This window comes from Amia ocellicauda, chromosome 20 (genome assembly GCF_036373705.1).
Source record: "Amia ocellicauda isolate fAmiCal2 chromosome 20, fAmiCal2.hap1, whole genome shotgun sequence".
In the NCBI taxonomy this organism is placed as follows: Eukaryota; Metazoa; Chordata; class Actinopteri; order Amiiformes; family Amiidae; genus Amia; species Amia ocellicauda.
This window is the reverse complement of record NC_089869.1, coordinates 18,529,816-18,550,988: the sequence shown is the minus strand read 5'-3', so window position 1 is coordinate 18,550,988 and position 21,173 is coordinate 18,529,816. Positions and strand designations below refer to the sequence as shown.

Genomic DNA, 21,173 nt, shown 5'->3' with positions numbered 1-21,173 from the left:
CTCTGGACTAAGGGGTGCACCAGAATCGAAGGCATGTTCAATTGTGTGTGTGTGTGTGTGTGTGTGTGTGTGTGTATAGTCCTACTCTCCATTCATGTGTGTGTTTGTGTGTGGGGAGGCTGTAATGATAATGCATACCATATGACAAATGTATCGCACATTTCCCTGGTATGTTGTAAAATATTGAAATAGTTTACCTGGGCTTGGCTAAATATACTTTAATAAAGAAATCAAAGTAAGAAATGCATCGCAACAAACAAAAAAGACTATAAATAAAACATGTCCAAGCTAGTCAATATATTATCAACTACACTAAAAGTATGAAATTAAATGTATTGTATATTTTTTATGGGACCGATTTCAAACCATTATTTTTATGCCTCTAATTCTTGTTATTGATTATTTTTGGTTTCCTCTTCCAGAGCTGTTTCTGGAGCTGTTCAGTGTACAGACTGTCGAGGCTCTGTTTATCTTTCTACTGCATACAAAACAAAGTAAATAGACCTGAAACGAAGGCAAGGAAAAGGTGTTGTCTTCATGAGAACACCCGTACAGTTAGGCCTCTTTGTTAAATATGCAGTAAATAAACAGTATATGATCCAGACCGTTTGATCCATTGTTTAATGCAGAAAACAATTGGGGCTCAAATCAAAATCCCCCTCCATTTCTAAAGTGATAATTTATGTTTATTCAGTATGTTTAATGTAATGGATGTAGTATATACGTGTGTGTTCAGCAATTCTTCAGAACATTTAAAGCTACCTTGGCACTGAATACATAGGAAAGGTTTGTAGGATACACATTCAGCAGTGTTTAATACTGTAATATTTTAAAATGTAGTCTGGCTAATTCTTGGGTACTGCAGCGATGTGCAGAAGTGCAGTGACGTCCTGTACAGCAACTGGAAAGGAAATCTCCCTGTTATTAGTTTATCTTTCCCCAGCATTATTCCATTTGCAACATCCTACAACCACACCATCCAGCACAAGAGGACAGGACAGCCTCTCATCCATTTGGCTTAGCATTACAGGATGTTGATGTTGTTTACAGTTTTGCTCCCTCTGATGTGAGCGATGAACACAGACACTTAGGAAGCGGATGCTGGTGATTGAAATAGATTTTGCCAAAATGGGCCATCATCCATCCAATAAATTTTTCCTGAGCTCATGCCATAATTAGTATTAATTTTTAAGCCCAGGTAACACTCTGGACATTTGTTTTCTGCTAGACAATAATGTAACTGCAGTGAATAGAATATCTTGTTTTACAGTTTTTCACAGTTCACAATAAAGTTTCTGAATATTATCCTGGTTTTCGGCAATGCATTTCAAATTTAAGTTGCAGAATTACATTACAAATAAATGTTTCCATTCCTGTAATAGCCACCTGACCTTGTTTGCTGATTGTATATCTAGGCTATAACTCTTTGAATCTGTTGCCCTAAAATTGCTCTTTTGCTGTTTTTAATATAGATCTATTTTATTTTACCAGGGCAGGAGCATTACTGGAACAAAATGAAGTAGATGCAGCAAAGCAGCACCAGCTCCAGACTTGTGGATTTCTCCTAAATGTTTTAAAGTCTTGCTTTCTTTTCCCAATTGAATGTGACAAACTGGATCCTCCAGCTTTCTGAACCCAATGTCCTTGAAACAGGACAAGCATGGCCTGGGGTGGACTCTGTGTTCCTTAGACCGAGCAATCTGCACACTCACACCCTTCAGCTCCCTTTCCCCCCTCCTCAACCCTGCTTTGAGACTGAAATGAAGAAAGTGGCTATCTGGTCTGCACAAGAGGTGTCCAACTGGCTGACGGAGGAAGGCATGCAAGAATACTCGGAGTACTTTCAGCATCTCAATGGCCAGGCCCTGCTGCAGCTCACCAAGGAAGATTTCAAGCAGCCCCCGCTGTCCCTGGTAACGTCTGACAATGGCCGGCAACTCCTGGAAAAGATTGAGACTCTGAAGATCGAGCACCACATCGAGGTGCACAAGAACGGGCATGCCAATGGCCACCTGATCATGGCCGGCAGTGGAGATGCAGGCAGCAAAACCAAGAGAAATGGCGTGCCCAACGGCTTCCGCAAGGAGATGGTCCAGATCCCAATCCCAGAGCCTGAACGTTCACCCTTCCCCCTAGAGTGGGGCAAGACAGCAGTTGCCTTCATCTATGCACTTACCTGTTTCGTCTTCACCACCATCATCATCTCTGTGGTTCACGAGCGAGTGCCTCCCAAGGAGGCGAACCCTCCGTTGCCTGACAAGTTTTTTGACATTTTCGATCGAGTCGAGTGGGCATTCTCCATCTGTGAGATTAATGGCATGGTTTTGGTGGGCCTGTGGCTCTTTCAGTGGATATTGTTGAAGTACAAGTACGTATGATATATAATAGACACAAAACCTCTCATACCTCTTAAATACTTTGTTTGCTATGATTATGGCTATAAGTGTCTTTGTACAAAACCGCACGGACAGTATAGAGTATTTTTTATAAAAATCTGCATACTAATATATTTAATTGAAAAACAAATGAAAGAAAATGAATGCTTTATTGGAATGTTTTCTGTGTGTGTGTGTGTGTATGTATGTAAATCAAAACACAGAAACCCTCAGTTTACATTTATGACGGATTTTTTATTCAAACTTGTAAATTAAATATAAACATCAAACCAAAAAATCTAATTGCAACAGAGATGCAACATCAACACCATATTAGGTTTATAAATTACATGTACTAAATTTGAGATAATGTGATTGAATTACAGACTAATAGTTGAAAGTATAATTATGCACCAAAGGTTTAACACTATAATGAAATGGCTTAATCGTTTTCCTTTGTAGATCCATCATTGGCCGGAGGTTCTTCTTCATTGTTGGCACACTCTATCTGTACCGATGTATCACAATGTACATCACTACCCTCCCGGTGCCTGGCATGCACTTTAAGTGTTCTCCAAAGGTAAGACTTCAGTTTCTGTTTGTACAGGTTTGAGTATCGGATTTTTATTTTGATTCATTTGTTGTCGCTTTTTGTTTTTGTGCATTTCACAGATGTCCCATACTAACCTGGAAACAACAAGGGTCTTCAGATTTGTATATTTAGTGAATGACACCTAGTTGTAACTGACAAATACAACATTAATGGGTGGCAGGGCACATGTCCTGGTCTGTGTATGATTATACTTAGAAGTCATTGCTTTATACCATCGTTCAAGAATTTCTCAATTTCTCAATTCACAAAATACACTTAGCTCAGTTTTCTTCCATTCCGTATTTTTTTTAAATTTAGAATCTGTGGTAATCTTGTTATAGAAGATCTTTGAGGGATAAGCAGTCCTTCAGAGTGTGCAGATCATGTGGGAAGACTAAAAATAGCTATAAGTACCACTGTTGTTTCACAGTATGCTCAAACAAATATGTGTTTAATATGGGCTAATGCAGAGTTGCAAACCTTAAATATCTGAACTGATACGTAGAAGATAACATTGTACCTTAAATGAAGAGAACGTGCCTTGATATTTTCATATGACATGCTCTGTTGTTTAGTGCTACGATAGAGATAACAGTTCTATTTATTTTAATCTATGCTTAGAAAAGAGTGCTACAGTATGGAAGGAAGTCCTTGAGGAAGCTAAGGCCATCAGCAACTGCATGTGACCGATTAATAAAGACTGGTCCTTTCTCTATAGTTAGCAAAAGGGTTTCCTAGTTAACAATACTGGAGGAAAGAATTACTCAATCGTGTGACATTTTCTTTATATGTTAGTTTAGTTCATTTGAATGTCATTTTATAGAAACAGTGCTGCTGTTGTCAACCATTCCTGCAACAAATTGGTCTGGATAAGTCTGAAAAGCTGCAGAATGTTACTTTATCTCTTCATTCACAGGCTGCAATGACACAAGATAAACCCCCACTGGGCCACAAACGTGCATCTTGGTGTTATTTATCAGACTTGTATCAGAAGCATCTTGAACCCCAGATAAGAGCTTCAGATTGAATAGGATCTGTACAGTGATTTTACAAAACAGCACTCGGATCATCACCAGTTATTCATAACGGTTTGTGAACTTACCCATGTCCTTTTATTTTACTAATTTTGCCTAATTTCTCCCCCCGCCCCAAGCTGTTTGGAGACTGGGAATCCCAGATGCGCAGGGTAATGAAGATGATCGCAGGAGGAGGGTTGTCGATCACGGGGTCGCACACCATGTGTGGGGACTACCTGTACAGTGGACACACCGTCATGTTAACACTCACATATCTCTTTATTAAGGAATGTAAGTATTGCTCAGAGCTGTAATATTGGTGTCCAGTGTTTATATTTTCCTGCTGGCATCAGAAGTATGAAATCCAGTTTCTGATTTTCTCTTCCGCTTATGTGTTTAATCGGCAGTAATCAGAGGGCTCTATTTCATTGCTACATAGTTGTTATCATCTCCCGTGGATGTGTTTAAAAATGACTAAATGGGAGAGAGTTTACTTTTTATTTTGGCTGAATGGTATTAATAGACTCCTTTTGAAATTATCCTCGAGGCTCTTAATTTTGTAAAATATAATTTTCTCCCTGAGCTGCTCTAAAATAAATCTTTTTCACTCCATTACTTCATAACCTATACCATCTCCTCTTTTTGTTTGTGTTTTGTTTTGATCATTTCTAACACGCTGTCCACACAGTACAAACCTTACACACATTAACACCATAATGGAACAATTAATACCAATTGTTTCTTCATTCCAGTCACTCAGTTCATCTGCCTTTTAATTATATGCTTATTGTAGATATTCCAGATGCAGTTTAAAACAGTGCCAGAGTTTCTTAATCCTCATTAAGCCACTGTGTATGCACATGAAGAAAATGCAGAGAGTGACAGGATACTGAGAATGCATGTTGAGGTAGCTAGTAGCAGAATTGAGTTGTCTGAAATGTCTTGAGTAAAGTTTGCTATCTTTATTAAAGAAACCTGAAATATGTCTGCAAAATCTGGTGTGTTTATACCTTTTTTAAAGTAAATATTAATCCTTCAGAATACACTGCATACAATTATTTGGAACTAATTACAAATTAATTAATTCCACAGAAATAACATATGAATGCCTCATGTACTTCCTCTGAGTTCTGATGAGATCTATAAGCCCCAAACCTAGTCTCTAACACTATCCTTGACCCTATCCTTGTAATAAAAGGTGCAAAAGGTATTCATGTGTTGTTCCTGTGGTAGTCATACATAAATTCATTAAGAATGTATGCCCATTATTTTAAAGGTTGACCAATTATTCCATACCAGACTATCTCCTTATTAATGGACTGACTGTATTGTCAAAATATGTGGAAATGTCAGTTCACCTTTATTATCTTAGATTACACTTGTGTAGTGGAACATTTTACAAAACAAGGTCAACAGAACATTATCCTGTAATCTGAGCTGCTCGGTGCAACAGTAGTTACCTGTGTGATGCAGTTTGCTTAATGAAAGAGAAGTTATTTGTAAATGGTTCTATTCACACACACACACACACACACACACACACACACACACACACACACACAAACACGTAATGGAGAGAGGTGATGTTTGTGTTGAAAGGAAATGACATCTGTCTCTTAATGCCGTTGTGTTGTGCACCTCTCCTCCCAGATTCTCCAAAACGATTCTGGTGGTATCACTGGATATGCTGGACGCTCAGCGCTGTTGGTATCTTCTGCATTCTGCTTGCGCATGACCACTACACTGTTGACGTGGTCGTGGCCTACTTCATCACTACACGCCTGTTCTGGTGGTACCACACCATGGCCAACCAGCAAGTAAGTGCTTATTCAGGAAGAGGACACATCTCCTTCCTCAGCATTCCAACCCTAGGTTTTCATTTGGAAAACGTTTGTGCGGGATTGCTTTGTTAGAGTCTATTGTGCTCAGCGAGATTTTGCACCATGGCATCGGAGGGTGAGACTTGGTATGTGGTGTGTTGGAGAAGTGCCAGTAGCTGTGGTTGGATAGCTCTTGTTGTGTAAGAGAAAGCTGTGAAGTAATACTGCATGAACTCATTTTCTGTAAAATATTGGGTTTAAAATAAGGGGAACCTGATATTGCACTACTTACATAAATGTTTAATTGAGATGTATACTGGTTATTATTGTTAAGCTGAATGTAAAGGTATATTTCCACCACCAAACTCAGAACAAACTATTTTTCCTCCCAGTGATGTGTGTGTTCAAATTCAGAACAAGTACCCAACAGCTGGAACACCGTACACTAAGAGCAGCCGTAGTTTGATGTCATCGATTTGTTTTTTAAATATGAGAGTTTTCATGATTCATATGCTCTCTTTTCTTGTAGGTGCTAAAAGAAAAGTCACAGAGCAACTTTTTCTCCCGGGTTTGGTGGTACCGGCTTTTCCAGTACTTTGAAGACAATGTCCAAGGAATCGTACCTCGGAACTATCACTGGCCGTTTTCCTGGCGGGCCCTAATGTCCAGCGTAGCAGTGCGATACACCAGGATAGACACATAGCGGCAGCATTGCGGCTCGGAGATTGTGCGAGTGAGAGTGGACTTTTCCAGCTGAGAGGGGACCCAAAAGACTGCCTGAAGTGCTACAATTTTACCACGAGAAGATGCCATGGCGAACTCCTTGCTATTCCTTTTCATGTTTAGTGTTCACTTTCGACTTGTTCCAGTTCAACTGGTCAGCACTGTGATTTTTATTTTCCAAAGCATTTCATTTTTGAACAGATCAAAACGCGCACTGTAAGCACTAAACCTTTGAGATATTTTGTATTTTGCCATAAAGGTAAGAGAACTTGCTTTATTGTAAATCCGGCTAATATTACAACGTCTGTATTTGTTTTATTTAACTTCCTATACAAATCATTTAATTTCATGTTACTCCCAATTATTGGGTGACAAGCCATTTTCTAGCAAGGTCTACTATGTACAAAAGTTTTTCCTCTAAAATATTAACTGTTGGATTGTGGGAAAATGTGATGAATCTGGAATTTTAGATGCAGGAAGGTTTTCCTTTTCCTTTTTTTTTTTTTTTTTTTTTAAATTAGCCTTTTTTGTAAGTATCCTCACTAAACACGGCAAAGGTGCAAAACGAATTTTTCTAAGTATTTCACAGGTTTATTTTTTAAACTAATGTTTAAAGATAAAAAAAGACTTTTAGATTTTTACATTTTGAAAAGAGAGCAAATGGAGAAAAATCTAGAGTGATGTTTAGTGTTTTCTAGTGCCTTCTTGTCTAGATTGTACAGTCTGTTGGTGGTCTCATATATTCTTGTTTATTTAAAAAAACAATATAAGAGGTACATAATTATTTTGGCTTGAACCATATAAAGGGGATCTGTCGAGGTGAAAGCAGTGACCCGGTTTGCGATGTTGGAGCTTACGAGTGAAGAATATCTGACCCAATAAGTTTTATTAATGTGGTGAATGTAATATTTAAGCCTTTAAGAAATTGGTCTTCCTAAGGCAATCAAATGAGCAAAACCAATCCTCCCCCGAACTAAATCACAATATATGGTTTGTTTATCTGCTTGTATAAATATACAAGTTTGTTTTTCCCCCTGCAGCTGGGGTATTTTCTGCCCTCATTCTTCTTTTCATTTGAAATTCGAATACTTTTGGTTTTATTTGACTTTCTTGAGTGTTGCATACATTATAGTTGACACTACATTTACTTGAATGCCCATATTTGTAACATGTTTTGAAGGTTTTCTGTACTGTTACTGGCACCAGTATGCCTGACAATGAGAATGTCTCTCCTTTCTGGGCCCCTTTCTCTGACTATACCTCAAATTCGCAATGTACACCACCGAATATTAAAAGCTGCTAAAAGTACTGTTAACGGTTTAAGAATACATTAAGTAAGAAATAAATGTCAACCAACAGCACACCCTGCTGTTTGTCAGTGTAAGAGCAGGGCAGATTTCCCTTTTTACAGTATTGCCATCATATCACTGAAGATTTCAGACACTTGTATTCTCCTTTAAGGTTTTCTCTGTTTTATTCATTACAACTAAAATTGTTATGAGTGATTTGGTAGGGTGTTGGCTTTTATTTTGGCAGGCACTTTAAAAAAAATCACATCTTTAAATGTAAAAGTACAAGCCCGAACAATTCTGTTCCAGAGAAATGAATATGTATTCACCTTTTCAAGGGCTGCTGCTGTATTGAGAGTGACACCACTCTGCCCACCAGCATAAAGGCACAGGCTCTGTCAGATGATCGCCAGATGATCGCCACTTTCTCGTGATGACAGAAAATCGCTCTTGCTAAGGAACAACCTGATGAAGTGAATATGTCTTGAAGTAGAATCTTTGGAACATCGTCATTGTCAGACTCTTGTCGCATCCAGAACATTCAAAGGCAGTGTTAGGAAATCGAAGAATATGCTTTGACGACAGTATAGGCTTGACTGATGTTGAGGAGTGAGCTTAATAATTGTAATGACGTTATATTGATCCACTCACGCTTTGTCAAATTCTCATCTCTTTCTATAAATGCTAGGTCAAGTTTACAGATGAAGGAGAAATGTCTGTTTTGAGCAGAAGAATCGCTCTAATGCAGAGACTCGCTGTTATTTAAGATATGACTTCTAGTCCAGTTTCATTAGTATTTACAAACATGCACATGTATGCCAACATTCAGTAATTATCAGCCCTGAGCTCATAGTTAAAAAAACTGTTCAAACTCTGTATACATAATCCACTGAAGTGCTTTTTCAATTGCTTCTATTTCTGAAGGTCCTCCCTAAAGATTAGGCTCCTGGGTTCCAGGAAGGTTTTCATAACTGTCACAGTGTTGTCCTCTCAACTGTTCCTTGTGTTACGGCAACATCCTTTTGATGAGGCTGAATATCCAAAGCATTTCAGCAGTCACTTGGGTAATGTGCAGAAACGGTGTGTGCAAACTCGTGTTTTCTTTGTAAAACAATGACACCGTTCCTTCTCCGATTCTGTATTGAATTCTCCTTCAGTGTTCCACTCTTTAATAGAGGATTGTATATGTTGATTTTCATTAAAGTTTGCTTCTTCCATCTTGATCTACATATTATAAAGTGGGGCCTACAGGCACTAGAGATCTATCTTTATCCGAGATCAGTGCATGCTGTACACTGCCTCTTCTGCCAAGCATCAGGGCTCCTTACATGCATTGTTTTCCTTCTTTTAATGTACTGTTCGACTGACTTTCTCCTTCCGTTGTATACTTGTAATATTGTGTTTGTATTAAGTTCAAGGTTAGAACGGATATTGAAGTACTGACTAAATTAGAATGTATTCATTGATTCCAATAAATGATCAAAATGGACAAAGGTTCTCATCAGATAAGTATGATTGGTTCTCCTGTAGGTTTGGAGACATCTATGGACCGCTTGGTTGGAGCTCTGCACTGCTGCAGTACCTTCTGAAATGACTTAATTTTATAACACTGTTTCTCTGCTTTCTGTCATGTGCTAGGAAAGCCATTCAAAAAGTGAAATTTTAAGTTACCAATTGTTTTAGTTCAGTTCTTCGGGGGGAATGTGCTTTACAAACGTTGAACCCGTGTTACAAAATGAAACCAAAATGATGGTTCACTCTTGACAAAAATAGAAGAATTAACCTCAAATCGAAAGAAAATGTTGTTTGTGACACAATCAATAAGTATGCCATAGAGAAATATATATACAAATACATTATTTTAATATATATTGGACGAGAATAACTTAATAAAAATGCATCAGTTTATGAAGCTTCTGTACATGGTTTTTATCAGACATTTCCAAATTCTACTTTTTCAACTTGAAAGGAGTGCCACTGACATGACGCAAAGTGTTAGGCCGGTAACATTTCATTCTTTATGGAATTTATTATATTTGTGCAGATGATGCATGTAATTTACAAGTGTTGCTCTTTGCGATTATATAGGGAGAGAATTCTATCCATTATTGCCAATTCATAAAATAAATTAGTTTTTTAACAATGAAAGTATATTATAATTATTCTGTATTTTATGTGAGGCAAAGGTCCTTTTCTGTATGTTTTTTTGTCTATGTATACACCAGGTAATATTTGTACGGTAAAACAATTATGGTGAGGGATGGAAAATTTTAAGGCTTTTAAATAAAAGGTGTTTTTGTTTAGTATATGCATATGTGTATGTTTTCTGCCTCCAGTCATTCAAATAACCTTTTTCTGACGATGCACCATTGTCCACATATATGCTTTAATGTTTTATGTTCCATGGCCTTACAATTTATAATACAGCCTGTATTGCCAATTCATCTGCTTATTTCACACAGCATCACTGACAAGATTAATGTAACAGTGTCTGCTGTATTATAAAGACATATTCAGCCATTATTCATTGACATAGGGAATAACGTGTGGGGTTGGACATGATGCAAGGGCTCTGAAAGGTGGAAGAACAATAGGTATGTTCATGGGGAAGTGTTGATTTATTTCTATACTCTATACACAGTGCGTGAGAGCTCCAAAACAACAGGACATACACAAACCAAATCAAAACCTAACTCCTCGTTGGGCCTACACACAACACGGGTCCCTCACAGATATCTAACTGAACAAAAACGCAACACGCATAGCACACAATCTAGTCCGTAATCCATTTTGTAATCGAAAGCCAAAATTCATTCCTGTGAATACAAATCTTCGTCTCACACACTGCCTCCTGCCTCTCCACTTCAGGAGGGTAATATCTTCTGTTTTTTTAAAAGGGGGAGTCAGGCAGGAGGAGAACAGCGGGTCAGCAGGTAATGTCCCTCACCTTGCCACCCAGCATGGCGGCATCACCGTATATAAAGCAAATCCTGTTCATAGATGTATTACAACATATAATGACCTTTTTGTCTGTGTGTCAGGAATGCTTACAATTCATTTTTATTTGATAGCGATGTGCATTAAAACAAATTAGTGCTGTAGAATACACTTATCTAATCATTTATCTTTGAACTATGGTAGGAAGAAATGAACTGCAATAAAACACAAACGTATCTCCTCCGCTCTTGCAGCAGAGGTGTACTGTTCTTCCAACATTGATTCTGTCTCTCAAGTATTTTACCGATTTAATTTAATTATTCAGGAGCACTAGGTAAGTAAAATCTTTGAATATATAATGTGTGTGTCTGTGTATGTATGTATGTATTACATGTATGTATATTCATCTTTATGAGAAGCCTCAACTCCATTGTATGTCTTAAAAAAGTCTTATCTTATTTCTGAGCTTTTTCGAGAACAAGAAAGAAAGCTTTTGATCACAAATTAAAAAATGAATCCATAAAATCTCGTCATTTGCCAAGCATGTTATAGAAGTGGTGACCAAGTTACATTTGAAAGCTGTGGACAGCTACATGCCAAATGCAAATTAATATTTGCGATAAAACATTTGTCCAAGCTACAATGAGTTATTAAGTTATTGATGTATCCAGTTTTCACATCCAGCAGGACCAGCCATGGCTGCTAAGGGTTCCTATTGCGGGTTCAGCTCTCTGGAGATCGCCTTCATAGTCCTGTTTGTGCTCATGACTGGAGTCAGTGTCGGACTGATCACCCTCCTGGCTGTTAGCTGGAATAATGAGAAACGTAAGACTGTGCTATTTCCTATGAAAAATACAATTATTCTGACCTAATATAGGATAGATTTGTGTGTACCTGATGGTGTTAAAACAGGTGTGATTCCTTTGATAGCCAGTAGCTTAACGCTTACCGTGCTTTTTTACCAGCCGCTACTGGGAAAACAAAATCAAGTCCATACTAGTGCTTAAAGTGGGCCCGAAACACTAGTTCTTTCCAGGTTTAATAATACATTTCACACCTGAATATCTGGATGCAATAAGTACATTTATTCCCAAGGGAGATGCTACAGGGATTGCTTAAAATGGCTGTAATGAAGTAATGATATTTGGAGACAACATTCAGCTTTGGCAGTAAATGGCACTCTCTGCATGGCTGTAAAGCAATGTCAGACCTTGTCAGCATCCCAGAGAACCAGTGTGAAACTTTGTGCCACAGGATCCTTCTCTGAAATATCTTCTTCTGCTCCCAAACAAACAGCATCCGATCCCACCGAGAACCCACTTGAGAGTACGTATGTTGTGGGCGTGGGTCGAGCGGACTGCACCGGCCCTGTGGCTCAGGTGCCCCTGGTAAGTTGCAAAAGATCTGGGGATATTTGGTTTATCATTAACTTGTCTAAGGGCATTGTTACCAATAATCTATTTAAATCAAACGCCTGTGTGGCTAATGGAGAACAGCTTCTAGGTCCCTATTTCAATCTCTTTCAGATGGGCTACGCCAATTTTGAGCAAACAGCCGCTGGAATCCACACCAGGCTTTTCAGCCGAGCCTTCATAGTGGACGATGGGACCAGGCGTGTTGTGTTTGTGAGCGCTGACATTGGAATGGTTTCTCAGAGACTGAGACTGGAGGTAGGCGGCCATTCTCTATTCATATAAACCCAAATAAAACATTTGAGAACCAAAGGGAAAAACACAGATCTGATTCTATCCTTTATCTGGATCTGTGGCAACTAAATTCATGGTAATTGTTGAATGACGAGTGGCAAGGCTTCATTTAGGGTTCATCAGATCGGCAATTATTGTATTAACTGGGAACTTCACATTAACCTTATCTTGTGGGACACTGTTGAACCTTTCGCAAGTCTTACTAGAGTTTCTATGGTGGCCTCTTTAGTACACACTTCTTAAGAACATGCGTTAGCTAATGTTCTACAGTAATTAGCTGTAATAGCAATACAAACTGAATTTTATGCATTGTTCTTGTGTAACCAATGCTTAATGTAATGCTTAATGCAATGGTAAATGTAACCCTTCCACTCATGTGAATATTTGTTGTTTTGTTGGCATGTTCTATATTAGGTGATGAAGGAACTACAGCTAAAGTATGGGAACCTCTACAGACAAGACAATGTTGTCCTGAGTGGCACTCACACACACTCGGGCCCTGCCGGTTACTTCCAGTACACCCTGTTCATGATCACCAGCATGGGCTACATCAAGCCCTCCATTCAGGCCCTTGTAAATGGCATTGTAAAGGTACTTCCCACTTTTCGATTTCACTTCCTTACGATCAATGACTTTCATCAAATCATAAGGTTAAAAACATTATCATAAAAATACTGGTAAAACTGTTTACTTACAAGGAGACAAAGTGTATTTGACCATTAATTTAAAGGAAGGGCATCTATTTGAACGACTGTAGGTCCTTACTGCTGATTGGCTATCGACCATACAGCGATAGAATAGGCTGCGCCAAGATGCAACCTAACCTGCTTACTTTTATATACTATTACTGATGCATATTTCTCCTAACCTAAATTGTAATGCTAAGATTTAATTTGTAAAAATTTGAATTTGCCACAAAATTCTGATTTGATTTGTTTTTGTTACCCTTGTTTTTTTTTTGCTACAAAACTATTTTCTGTGCAGAGCATCGATAATGCTCATCATAATCTAATACCTGGAAGAATCTTTATCAATAAAGGACAACTGGACCACAGCAATTTGAACAGAAGTCCATATTCTTACCTGAATAATCCCCCGGAAGAAAGGAAAGAGTAAGGATTTGTACCTTCTTCTTCACATTTTACTAAATAATGCAGTTTAGATTAAGAAACTTTCAAAACTATAAATGAACTTTAAAAACGAACACCTAGAAAAAGCTACAATTCTATAAAGGATCTAGCAGAGACTTTTCTTAGACCTATAATCTCATTAAATGTCTTTCACCAATTAATGGGCTACTTAGTGCATGGAAAGCACTTCTAATAACTGCTGTGGTGATCTGGCATTTCCAAAAGCACATTCAATCCCCAAAGGCATGCTAGAATAATTGAGAGACCTTCTTTCACGTAATATTTTACTAACCAGTCATCTTAGCAATTAAGCAATTAATTTTCTTTAGTAATCATTATGTTATAGACTGGCGAGCACATGGGCCTCTTTACAGTGGAAATCAAATGTAAACATCTCAAGTGCTGTAATGAACCATTCTCTTGTCTGTAGGTATCAATCCAACACTGACAAACAGCTGGTGGTGATGAAACTAACTGACTTGGATGGGGTTGGGATCGGTATGCTGAGGTATTAAAAATGTACAACACAATAGCATTAGACACCTGGGCAGAGCTTTGAAAGCATTTGCAAGTGAAATAGGCCTGGGTTTCATGTGTGTTCCTGAGTTCCTTCAAACTGAAACCCGTTCAGGTCTTTTTATACAGGTGTCCACAAAACCGTAAAGTACATCCAACCAGCAGACATTCCAGCTACCTCTCTCAGAGCACCCCAGATTACTCCTCTGTTCATTGCTGTCTCTATTGCAGCTGGTTCGCTGTTCATCCAGTGAGCATGAATAACACCAACCAGATGGTGAGCAGCGACAACATGGGCTATGCCTCGTACCTGTTTGAAAAAGAGAAGAATATTGGCTTTCTGCCCGGACAGGTGAGCGCCGTAATGTAAACTAGGCAGTGCTTCCCAGTTTTATCTGGAAGATCATTCCCACACTACCAGTCCCTGAGGTGGGGGGTGTGCATGTGTGTGTGTGTGTGCGTGTGCGCATGCATGTGTTGGGGGGGTTGTGTACATTATATACACGATATACACGATGAGCCCCACTCTTACCTATATTTTCAGTTAAAACAACAACATGCTTGTTTGACTTATTTCCTCCCACTTGATATATTTGACCATACTTCAGTTAAGTTAACTAAAAAACAGGTTTCTTTCTCCAGGTGTTAAATGACTTAATTTGTATGCTAATGTTGTTCTCATGTTCGTGTACCCAGGGGCCCTTTGTAGCCGCCTTCTCTTCCAGTAATCTGGGCGACGTGACTCCCAACACCAAGGGGCCCCGCTGTCTCAACACTGGGGAGTCCTGTGAGAATCTCAACAGCTCCTGCCCCATCGGGGGGGTGCGTAGGTCTACTGAATCAATCACTAAAATGAGGGCAAAATGTTTCCTATAACATAGTCTAGCAGAGGCATTGCAATCACGCAGTTTATACTTGTAATTAACTCAGATATTCTGTGTACTGTAATGTTTTAATTTAAATGATTTGTTGCCTGGACTAGCTAAGTCAATTAAAGCAGCTACCAAACAAGCTCAAATAACTAATAACTATCTGCCAGGAATCAGGTAGTTAAATAATCCTTTATAAAAAAATGGATTGCAATAATAGAAATGAGATGCAGTAATATGGTGCTGTCTGAAAGCAATCCACTGAACCTCCTTTTCCCCGCAGAGAGAAATGTGTGTTGCCTTTGGGCCGGGATTAGACATGTTTGAAAGCACCAAGATCATTGGCGAGAACATCTACAAAAAAGCCAGGGTATGATCATTTAATTCATAAATACATAAATTATACTCTGATACTGGTAATAGAAATATGACATAATCATTTAAAAAGATCAGTGTATAAAACAAAGAATCATCCCATCCTTTCCAATTAAAAGACACTTCTCATGATATTCGCCTCTACTTCATCTTCCAGCTCACAGTGCAGATCCACTCGCCAAAGCGCGTTATGATTTTTATTGCAGGAATTGTACAGCAGGGCTCGACAGGAAGTTAATGGGCCTCTCAGTGCCGCCCATCAGTGGGTAAACATGACGGATGTAACGGTCCAGTTCAATAAGACGCACACAGTGAGTACTGAGCACCGCGGAGCCGGACAGCTGAATTACAGGTTCTTGTGTATATTGTTAATAATAATAATAATAAACGTGCATGTTACAGTCCTCCATTGTCAGTTGTTTGACACTGGTTTATCCAATGATGACTCTGATCAGTTTATTTGTTCAGGACGTTTGAGCCATCTGTGTGTTTCCTCACAGGGCAGGACCTGTAAACCAGCGCTGGGCTACAGCTTTGCTGGTGGAACTATTGATGGGGGAGGCGCCCTCAATTTCACTCAAGGTAAACGCACAAACTCAAGCTTTACTCTTCTGCACTTACACATTTATGCAAGGAAACTAAACACGATGGTAGAGCCTAGATGATTATGATGATGTTGGGTAAAGACATTGTAGAGTTTCGCTCTGTAGGGACTGTCGAAGGGGATCCATTCTGGGATGGGGTCCGAGATGCCCTGTTGGGAGCTCCTTCCAATGAAACCCAAGCCTGCCACCACCCGAAACCAATTCTCTTCAGCACCGGAGAGGTAAACTGAAATGTACAAATAATATAAGACTAGTAAGTATGATGTACATAGTATGGTTTATTTTAACATCATATTTCCGTAGTGTTGGTGTCTTTGAGTATTTTTGTTCAAGTTAAAATCACTATCATGTTTGAGAGAGTGGACCAGTTTACAGTGAAACATGTGAATGTCTTCTACACTCTTTCCAGATGACTAAACCTTTCCCGTGGCACCCTGATATTGTGGATGTTCAGATTATTTCCATTGGAAACTTTGCAATCGTGGCGTTCCCTGGCGAAGTGACGTAGGTGTGCTCTGACAGATCTGTGTTGTGAAAGGCCAAGCCTTGGAGACGCTTAATTAAGGAATGAACACTAAATAAATCCAAGGCTTAAAATACTTTAAAAGATATTGCTACAGTATCCCGTCCAATACTGTAAGTGTTATAGATGTTTTCTTAAAGGGAATAGACTTAAAATAACACTGACGCCGATCCTTCAGTGTTGTTATGCATTAAAACAATACAATGCTGTTTCTTTGTATCTTTCTGCAAAATCCAATGGACCTGACTTTAAGTGCCGGTTTAAACGTATTGGTTCAGTTACAAAGAACGAAAACTATTTTAACACTTATTTTTAAGTTAACAGTTTGAATAAATAGAAATATACAGGTGCATACATTAATACAGTTTCGGTTTAAAACTGAACTTCAAATCAGTTTCCTTTGTTGATCCATTTGCATTCTTTCTTTAAGCACAATGGCAGGGAGACGATTAAGGGAAGCAGTCAAAAAAGTAAGTGCTGTAAACTACAATGTGTTTAAATATGTGAACTTTATCTATCTATCTATCTTTTTGGGATAGGACATTAGAGTTTCATATTTAAAGTCTATTTAAGTTGCAGACTGGGCTTTGTTTACAAAAAAATGTTTATTAGAGCAAATCACAGAAAACTTCTATGTTGTTCACTGTCTGTTCAGCATGTATATATCTATCTATCTACCTTTTTAAATTTATTATCCTAGGAACTGGAAACTCGGTTTTATAATCAAGAGGTGGTGATTGCCGGACTGTGTAATGTCTACACACACTACATCACAACTTATGAAGAATATCAGGTAAGGGAATCCTGGGTGTAGCAGCAAGAAATGACAAGCTAACGGTTATTCCAGTATTTCAACATTTAGGAACTTCAGTAAACTTTGACTCTCCTGGACTGCGATCAACATTTAGAGACATAACGATCACGGTGGTGCAGTTGATTCAGTACATATTTGAACATCTGTTACAATAAATAATGCATCCTCCTTTAAGGGGATCTGTCTTGCTCTACGGCTGTGCTTCTCGGATCTTCCTGTATCTGTGTCTGATGCCGGTTTTCTGTGCCGCAGATCCAGCGCTATGAAGGAGCCTCCACCATCTATGGGCCGCACAGCCTGTCGGCCTACATCCAGCTCTTCAGCGGACTTGCTCGTGCCATTGCTGAGGTGACGTAGTATAGAGGTGTACACTGAGTCCTGACAGAGAGTGTATGAACAGGTTTCAGAAGCACAATGCTACCAAGTCATCTATATTTACATAAAATATCTAATTTAAACAAAAATTAATCGTTTACCCCACTTCCTGTAAAGACAAAGTTATCACAGTTGACTTTGGACAACACAGTCTTTGTTCAGTGACTTCCCATTGCCTTTAAACCATAGCAAAGGATACTGACACACTGCAGCAGTTTCTCGTTAACATCAAGGCCCAAACTTTACCTGCATTTTAGTGTCTTGACACAGCTTTGAAAACCTGCCCCGACTAAGTGTTTTGGACCTATGGGACCAGGCTGCAAACCTACCAGGGATTAACAACTCCTGTAACTTTTTGGCAATGTCTTTCGTGTCTTGATCAGGATAAAGTGAGTGAGCTCCCTCAAGGTCCCGAACCCCCCTTCTTCACCAATCTCTTCTCCTTGCTGCCCCTCGTCCCAGTGGATAAAAATCCTGGCAACACGTCGTTCGGGGAAGTCCTGGAACAGGCCCGGCTGTCGTACAGAGCGGTAAGGACGAGGCTCTTGTGTCACGGTTGTGAAAGACTCCATTCAGAGGGGATTTTTATGACCAATCTGGAAGCGCAATGAGAGAGGGAGTCTATTTGTCGGGCCAGATTGTGTTTTGTGTATTCACTTATGCCCTGTTTCATTTTGGGTGGCTTCCTGAGACACGTCAGCATCTTCCAGGTCCTGTTGATAGCCTTCCACCGCCTTCCTGTTGCAATAACAGTACTGCTATTCATTTTTACAGTCAACTTCGATAGTTTAGAAGGGGGCAGGAGACTGAAAAGTGACATAACAAAAAGAAATGCAGACACTACTAATATGACAAATTGACAGTTTCTTGCAGCACACATACACATTGAGAACTGTTACCTTTTGTTCTACCCCTTATGTAAGAGTTAACACTTTATAGCCAATGTTTTATATATATAAGCAGAAAAACTGTTTGAAGTAAAGGATGTCTAATAAATAAATACTTTAATGAAACAACAAGGCAACAACAAAGTCACTAATGTTATTAAAAGTGAAATAAATCACTTATAACTAAACCTATTTTACATTTACAGGGAGAGGTTGTGACAGTCACATTTGTCAGTGGAAATCCCAGAAACTCTGGTGACACGGTACGTAAGTGATTGTTACATCATTGAATCATACACCTATTAATTTAATTTAAGTTTTAAATAAGTTTTATTTTTCAATTATATGAGGAGTTGTTGAAGCTTTTGGTGTTGTTTTGTAAGGCTGGGAAGACTTTCCTGACAGTAGAGAAGTATGAGAATCTGACTCAGACATGGAACATAGTTTACACTGATGCATCGTGGGAGACAAGGTAATTATTCATTTTACTGTAATTATCATTTTACTGTGAGAATGGTTTCTGTGTAGAAACACTACAGTGCAGCAGAATTGGACTGACCTGACACAAGATACTCTCTGTGTTCTGCAGATTTAAGCCCAGGCATATTTGTAGTTAGTTTATATTTTATTTTAGGTTTGGAATACATATTACTGTGACAAAATGGAAATGCTCTGAGATTCAAACCGGTTTTAAAGATGTATATTATTCTTATTATGATAGTAACTGTAAAAACAGTGACTTTTCCAGAAACAAATATTTGTGGACATTAAATATGCCCTATGCTAACCTCCAAAAAACAGAATTTTCCTATAAGGATCATAATGCAACTCTGAACGTGTTTTTGTTTGATACTCTTTTTTCTTTTTCTTTTTTTTTTAGGTTTGTTGAAACTCTGTACTTGTTTATCAGGATGGCCTCTTTGAATAATAAGTTACCAGTTATCTTTCAAACAAGCCTTTTTGATCAAAAACTGCTGAATCAGGTTGTTATTATCTGGACATTTAAAACTAAGCTGCATCACCAGCTAGCAGACTGGATTTTGTTCTTAATGTCTTTCCAAGTGTGTTAATATGGTAATCCAGGCAGGGATTATACATTTCAGAAACGGCAGAGGAGATTAAGTTATGGTAATATTTGCAGCAACATGAAGCAGTGTAGAGTAGGACATGCTTTTGTTGTGTTTTGAATCCTTGAACTCTGACACGGGACGGGTTCAGTCGACTTGTACTTTCATCCCAAACTGAGATAATTCAACTTTCATTTTTGCGTGACTTCGTTTTACAACCCCTCTCTTTCATGATTGATGTAGAGATTTGTTTTGCACGTGTTTGGGGTTACAGATAAAAGAGACTCAGGCAAAGTGTGGGCAGGTGTGTGTGTACGAGCCCGGGCCGTGTGTGAAGGCAGTGAGCTCCAGTTTGGTAGTATTTCGCGGTTTGCACAGGGCCTCCTGTACTGTCCTGTAATAATAATCTGTGACCCCAAACTTCTCCAAGAACAGGTAAAAGCAGAGAGGAGGCTCTTGTCAAACTCTGTAATGATACACCACTGTCCCTACAGGTTTACAAGCTCTTCTGTGTAGAGTGACTGCTGTTATAAAACAGGAGAAACCTCCCCAACCAATACAAAATGGCCGCTCTCTCTCTTTGCTCTGTTCTGCTGTAACAGATTTCACTGGATTAAAGGCAGCGGTGCCGAGAGCAACGCCACGGTGGAATGGCACATCCCTCTGTCAGCCCCCTCAGGCGCCTACAGGGTCCGGCACTTTGGCCACTTCAAAGAGAGGAAGGGCCTCTCCCAGGTGATAACGCCATACAACGGGACATCGAGTGTGTTTGAAGTCTTCGGTTAAAGCAGCTTATACAAACGAAGAAGCGACCCAAACTGGTTCTGGCATGAACTGTGTGTCAGATAAGAATGCTTGTTTATTTCAACTAAATTGTGATTGGAGGTGCATTACTTTGAGGAATATGATCCTGAAATATAAGATATCATGATCCTCTGTGGCATTATGCCTGTGTTTTATGGTGTTTTTCAGTTGTACGTGTGAGTATTAATCTCTCTTGCAGATTTAGACCTAGATACGTAATTTGACTGCGATCACACTAACATATGATTTACATACATAATACATATTACATATTTACATCTCAAAATATAATTGAAAGAAATAAAGTTTGTCAGAATGTTTCATTTTTTATATCTGAAATATTGGCTTTTGTGTTCAGTTATTGTTTGGGTTTCTAAGCCTTTTTTTTCTTCATAGAGTGCTATTCTTGTGATATTGTGACAGAGAGGAAATGAGTCTGTCTTATGTTTTAAATATGACACTCAAAAGTACCTATATGTTCTTAAATATAATTCCGTATAAATATGAAGTATCATAGTTGCCATTTCTAAACATTTTTTTTAAAACTCCTTTTGTGAAAAAACGTCTGTGCAATTTTGTCCCAGCCATGGAATAATGTTACTGCTAAAACTTTAGACACATGAAGTTTATCTGCAAAGATTAATTGTATGAATTGTATAATTAGATGTGTTCGTTATTTAAAAAAATATATTTGACCGTATATATGAGAGAATTTGATTGACAGATTGTGAACTGGATGAACAAATAGAC

At 38.7% G+C, this 21,173-nt stretch overlaps 2 protein-coding genes across 5 annotated transcripts in view; both read left to right on the top strand.

Annotated features, from left to right (window-relative positions):
* sgms1b (sphingomyelin synthase 1b) overlaps nucleotides 1–10,123 on the top strand; it is a 50,491-nt gene extending 40,368 nt beyond the window's left edge. For all 3 annotated transcript variants that reach the window (XM_066692862.1, XM_066692863.1, XM_066692861.1), the window contains exons 2-6: nucleotides 1,492–2,368; nucleotides 2,838–2,955; nucleotides 4,121–4,274; nucleotides 5,634–5,800; nucleotides 6,333–10,123. In XM_066692862.1, coding sequence (XP_066548959.1) covers nucleotides 1,761–2,368; nucleotides 2,838–2,955; nucleotides 4,121–4,274; nucleotides 5,634–5,800; nucleotides 6,333–6,506 — 1,221 coding nt within the window. In that variant the 5' untranslated portion in view covers nucleotides 1,492–1,760 and the 3' untranslated portion in view covers nucleotides 6,507–10,123. The remainder of the gene's footprint in view (nucleotides 1–1,491; nucleotides 2,369–2,837; nucleotides 2,956–4,120; nucleotides 4,275–5,633; nucleotides 5,801–6,332) is intronic.
* An 852-nt stretch (nucleotides 10,124–10,975) lies between these two features.
* On the top strand, nucleotides 10,976–20,762 carry asah2 (N-acylsphingosine amidohydrolase 2). Of its 2 annotated transcripts, none has more exons than XM_066692888.1 (21): nucleotides 10,976–11,086; nucleotides 11,440–11,577; nucleotides 12,049–12,140; nucleotides 12,279–12,422; nucleotides 12,873–13,049; nucleotides 13,443–13,570; nucleotides 14,019–14,096; nucleotides 14,336–14,456; nucleotides 14,801–14,926; nucleotides 15,257–15,343; nucleotides 15,555–15,659; nucleotides 15,849–15,930; nucleotides 16,059–16,174; nucleotides 16,363–16,457; nucleotides 16,907–16,946; nucleotides 17,177–17,269; nucleotides 17,543–17,638; nucleotides 18,049–18,195; nucleotides 18,759–18,815; nucleotides 18,936–19,024; nucleotides 20,222–20,762. In XM_066692888.1, the coding sequence occupies exons 2-21, from the start codon at nucleotides 11,448–11,450 to the stop codon at nucleotides 20,403–20,405; spliced, it is 2,187 nt and encodes a 728-aa protein (XP_066548985.1). In that variant the 5' UTR covers nucleotides 10,976–11,086; nucleotides 11,440–11,447; the 3' UTR covers nucleotides 20,406–20,762. The 2 variants fall into 2 exon arrangements, with proteins under 2 accessions (XP_066548985.1, XP_066548984.1); XM_066692887.1 differs by having other exon boundaries at nucleotides 11,437–11,577.
* The last annotated feature ends 411 nt before the right edge of the window (nucleotides 20,763–21,173 follow it).

Coding starts and splice junctions, on each gene's coding strand:
- asah2 (XM_066692888.1), top strand. CDS start 11,448: ATGGCTGCTAAGGGTTCCTATTGCGGGTTCAGCTCTCTGGAGATCGCC. Junction 13,571..14,018: donor CCCCCGGAAGAAAGGAAAGA/GTAAGGATTTGT, acceptor TCTTGTCTGTAG/GTATCAATCCAACACTGACA. Junction 19,025..20,221: donor GATGCATCGTGGGAGACAAG/GTAATTATTCAT, acceptor CTGCTGTAACAG/ATTTCACTGGATTAAAGGCA.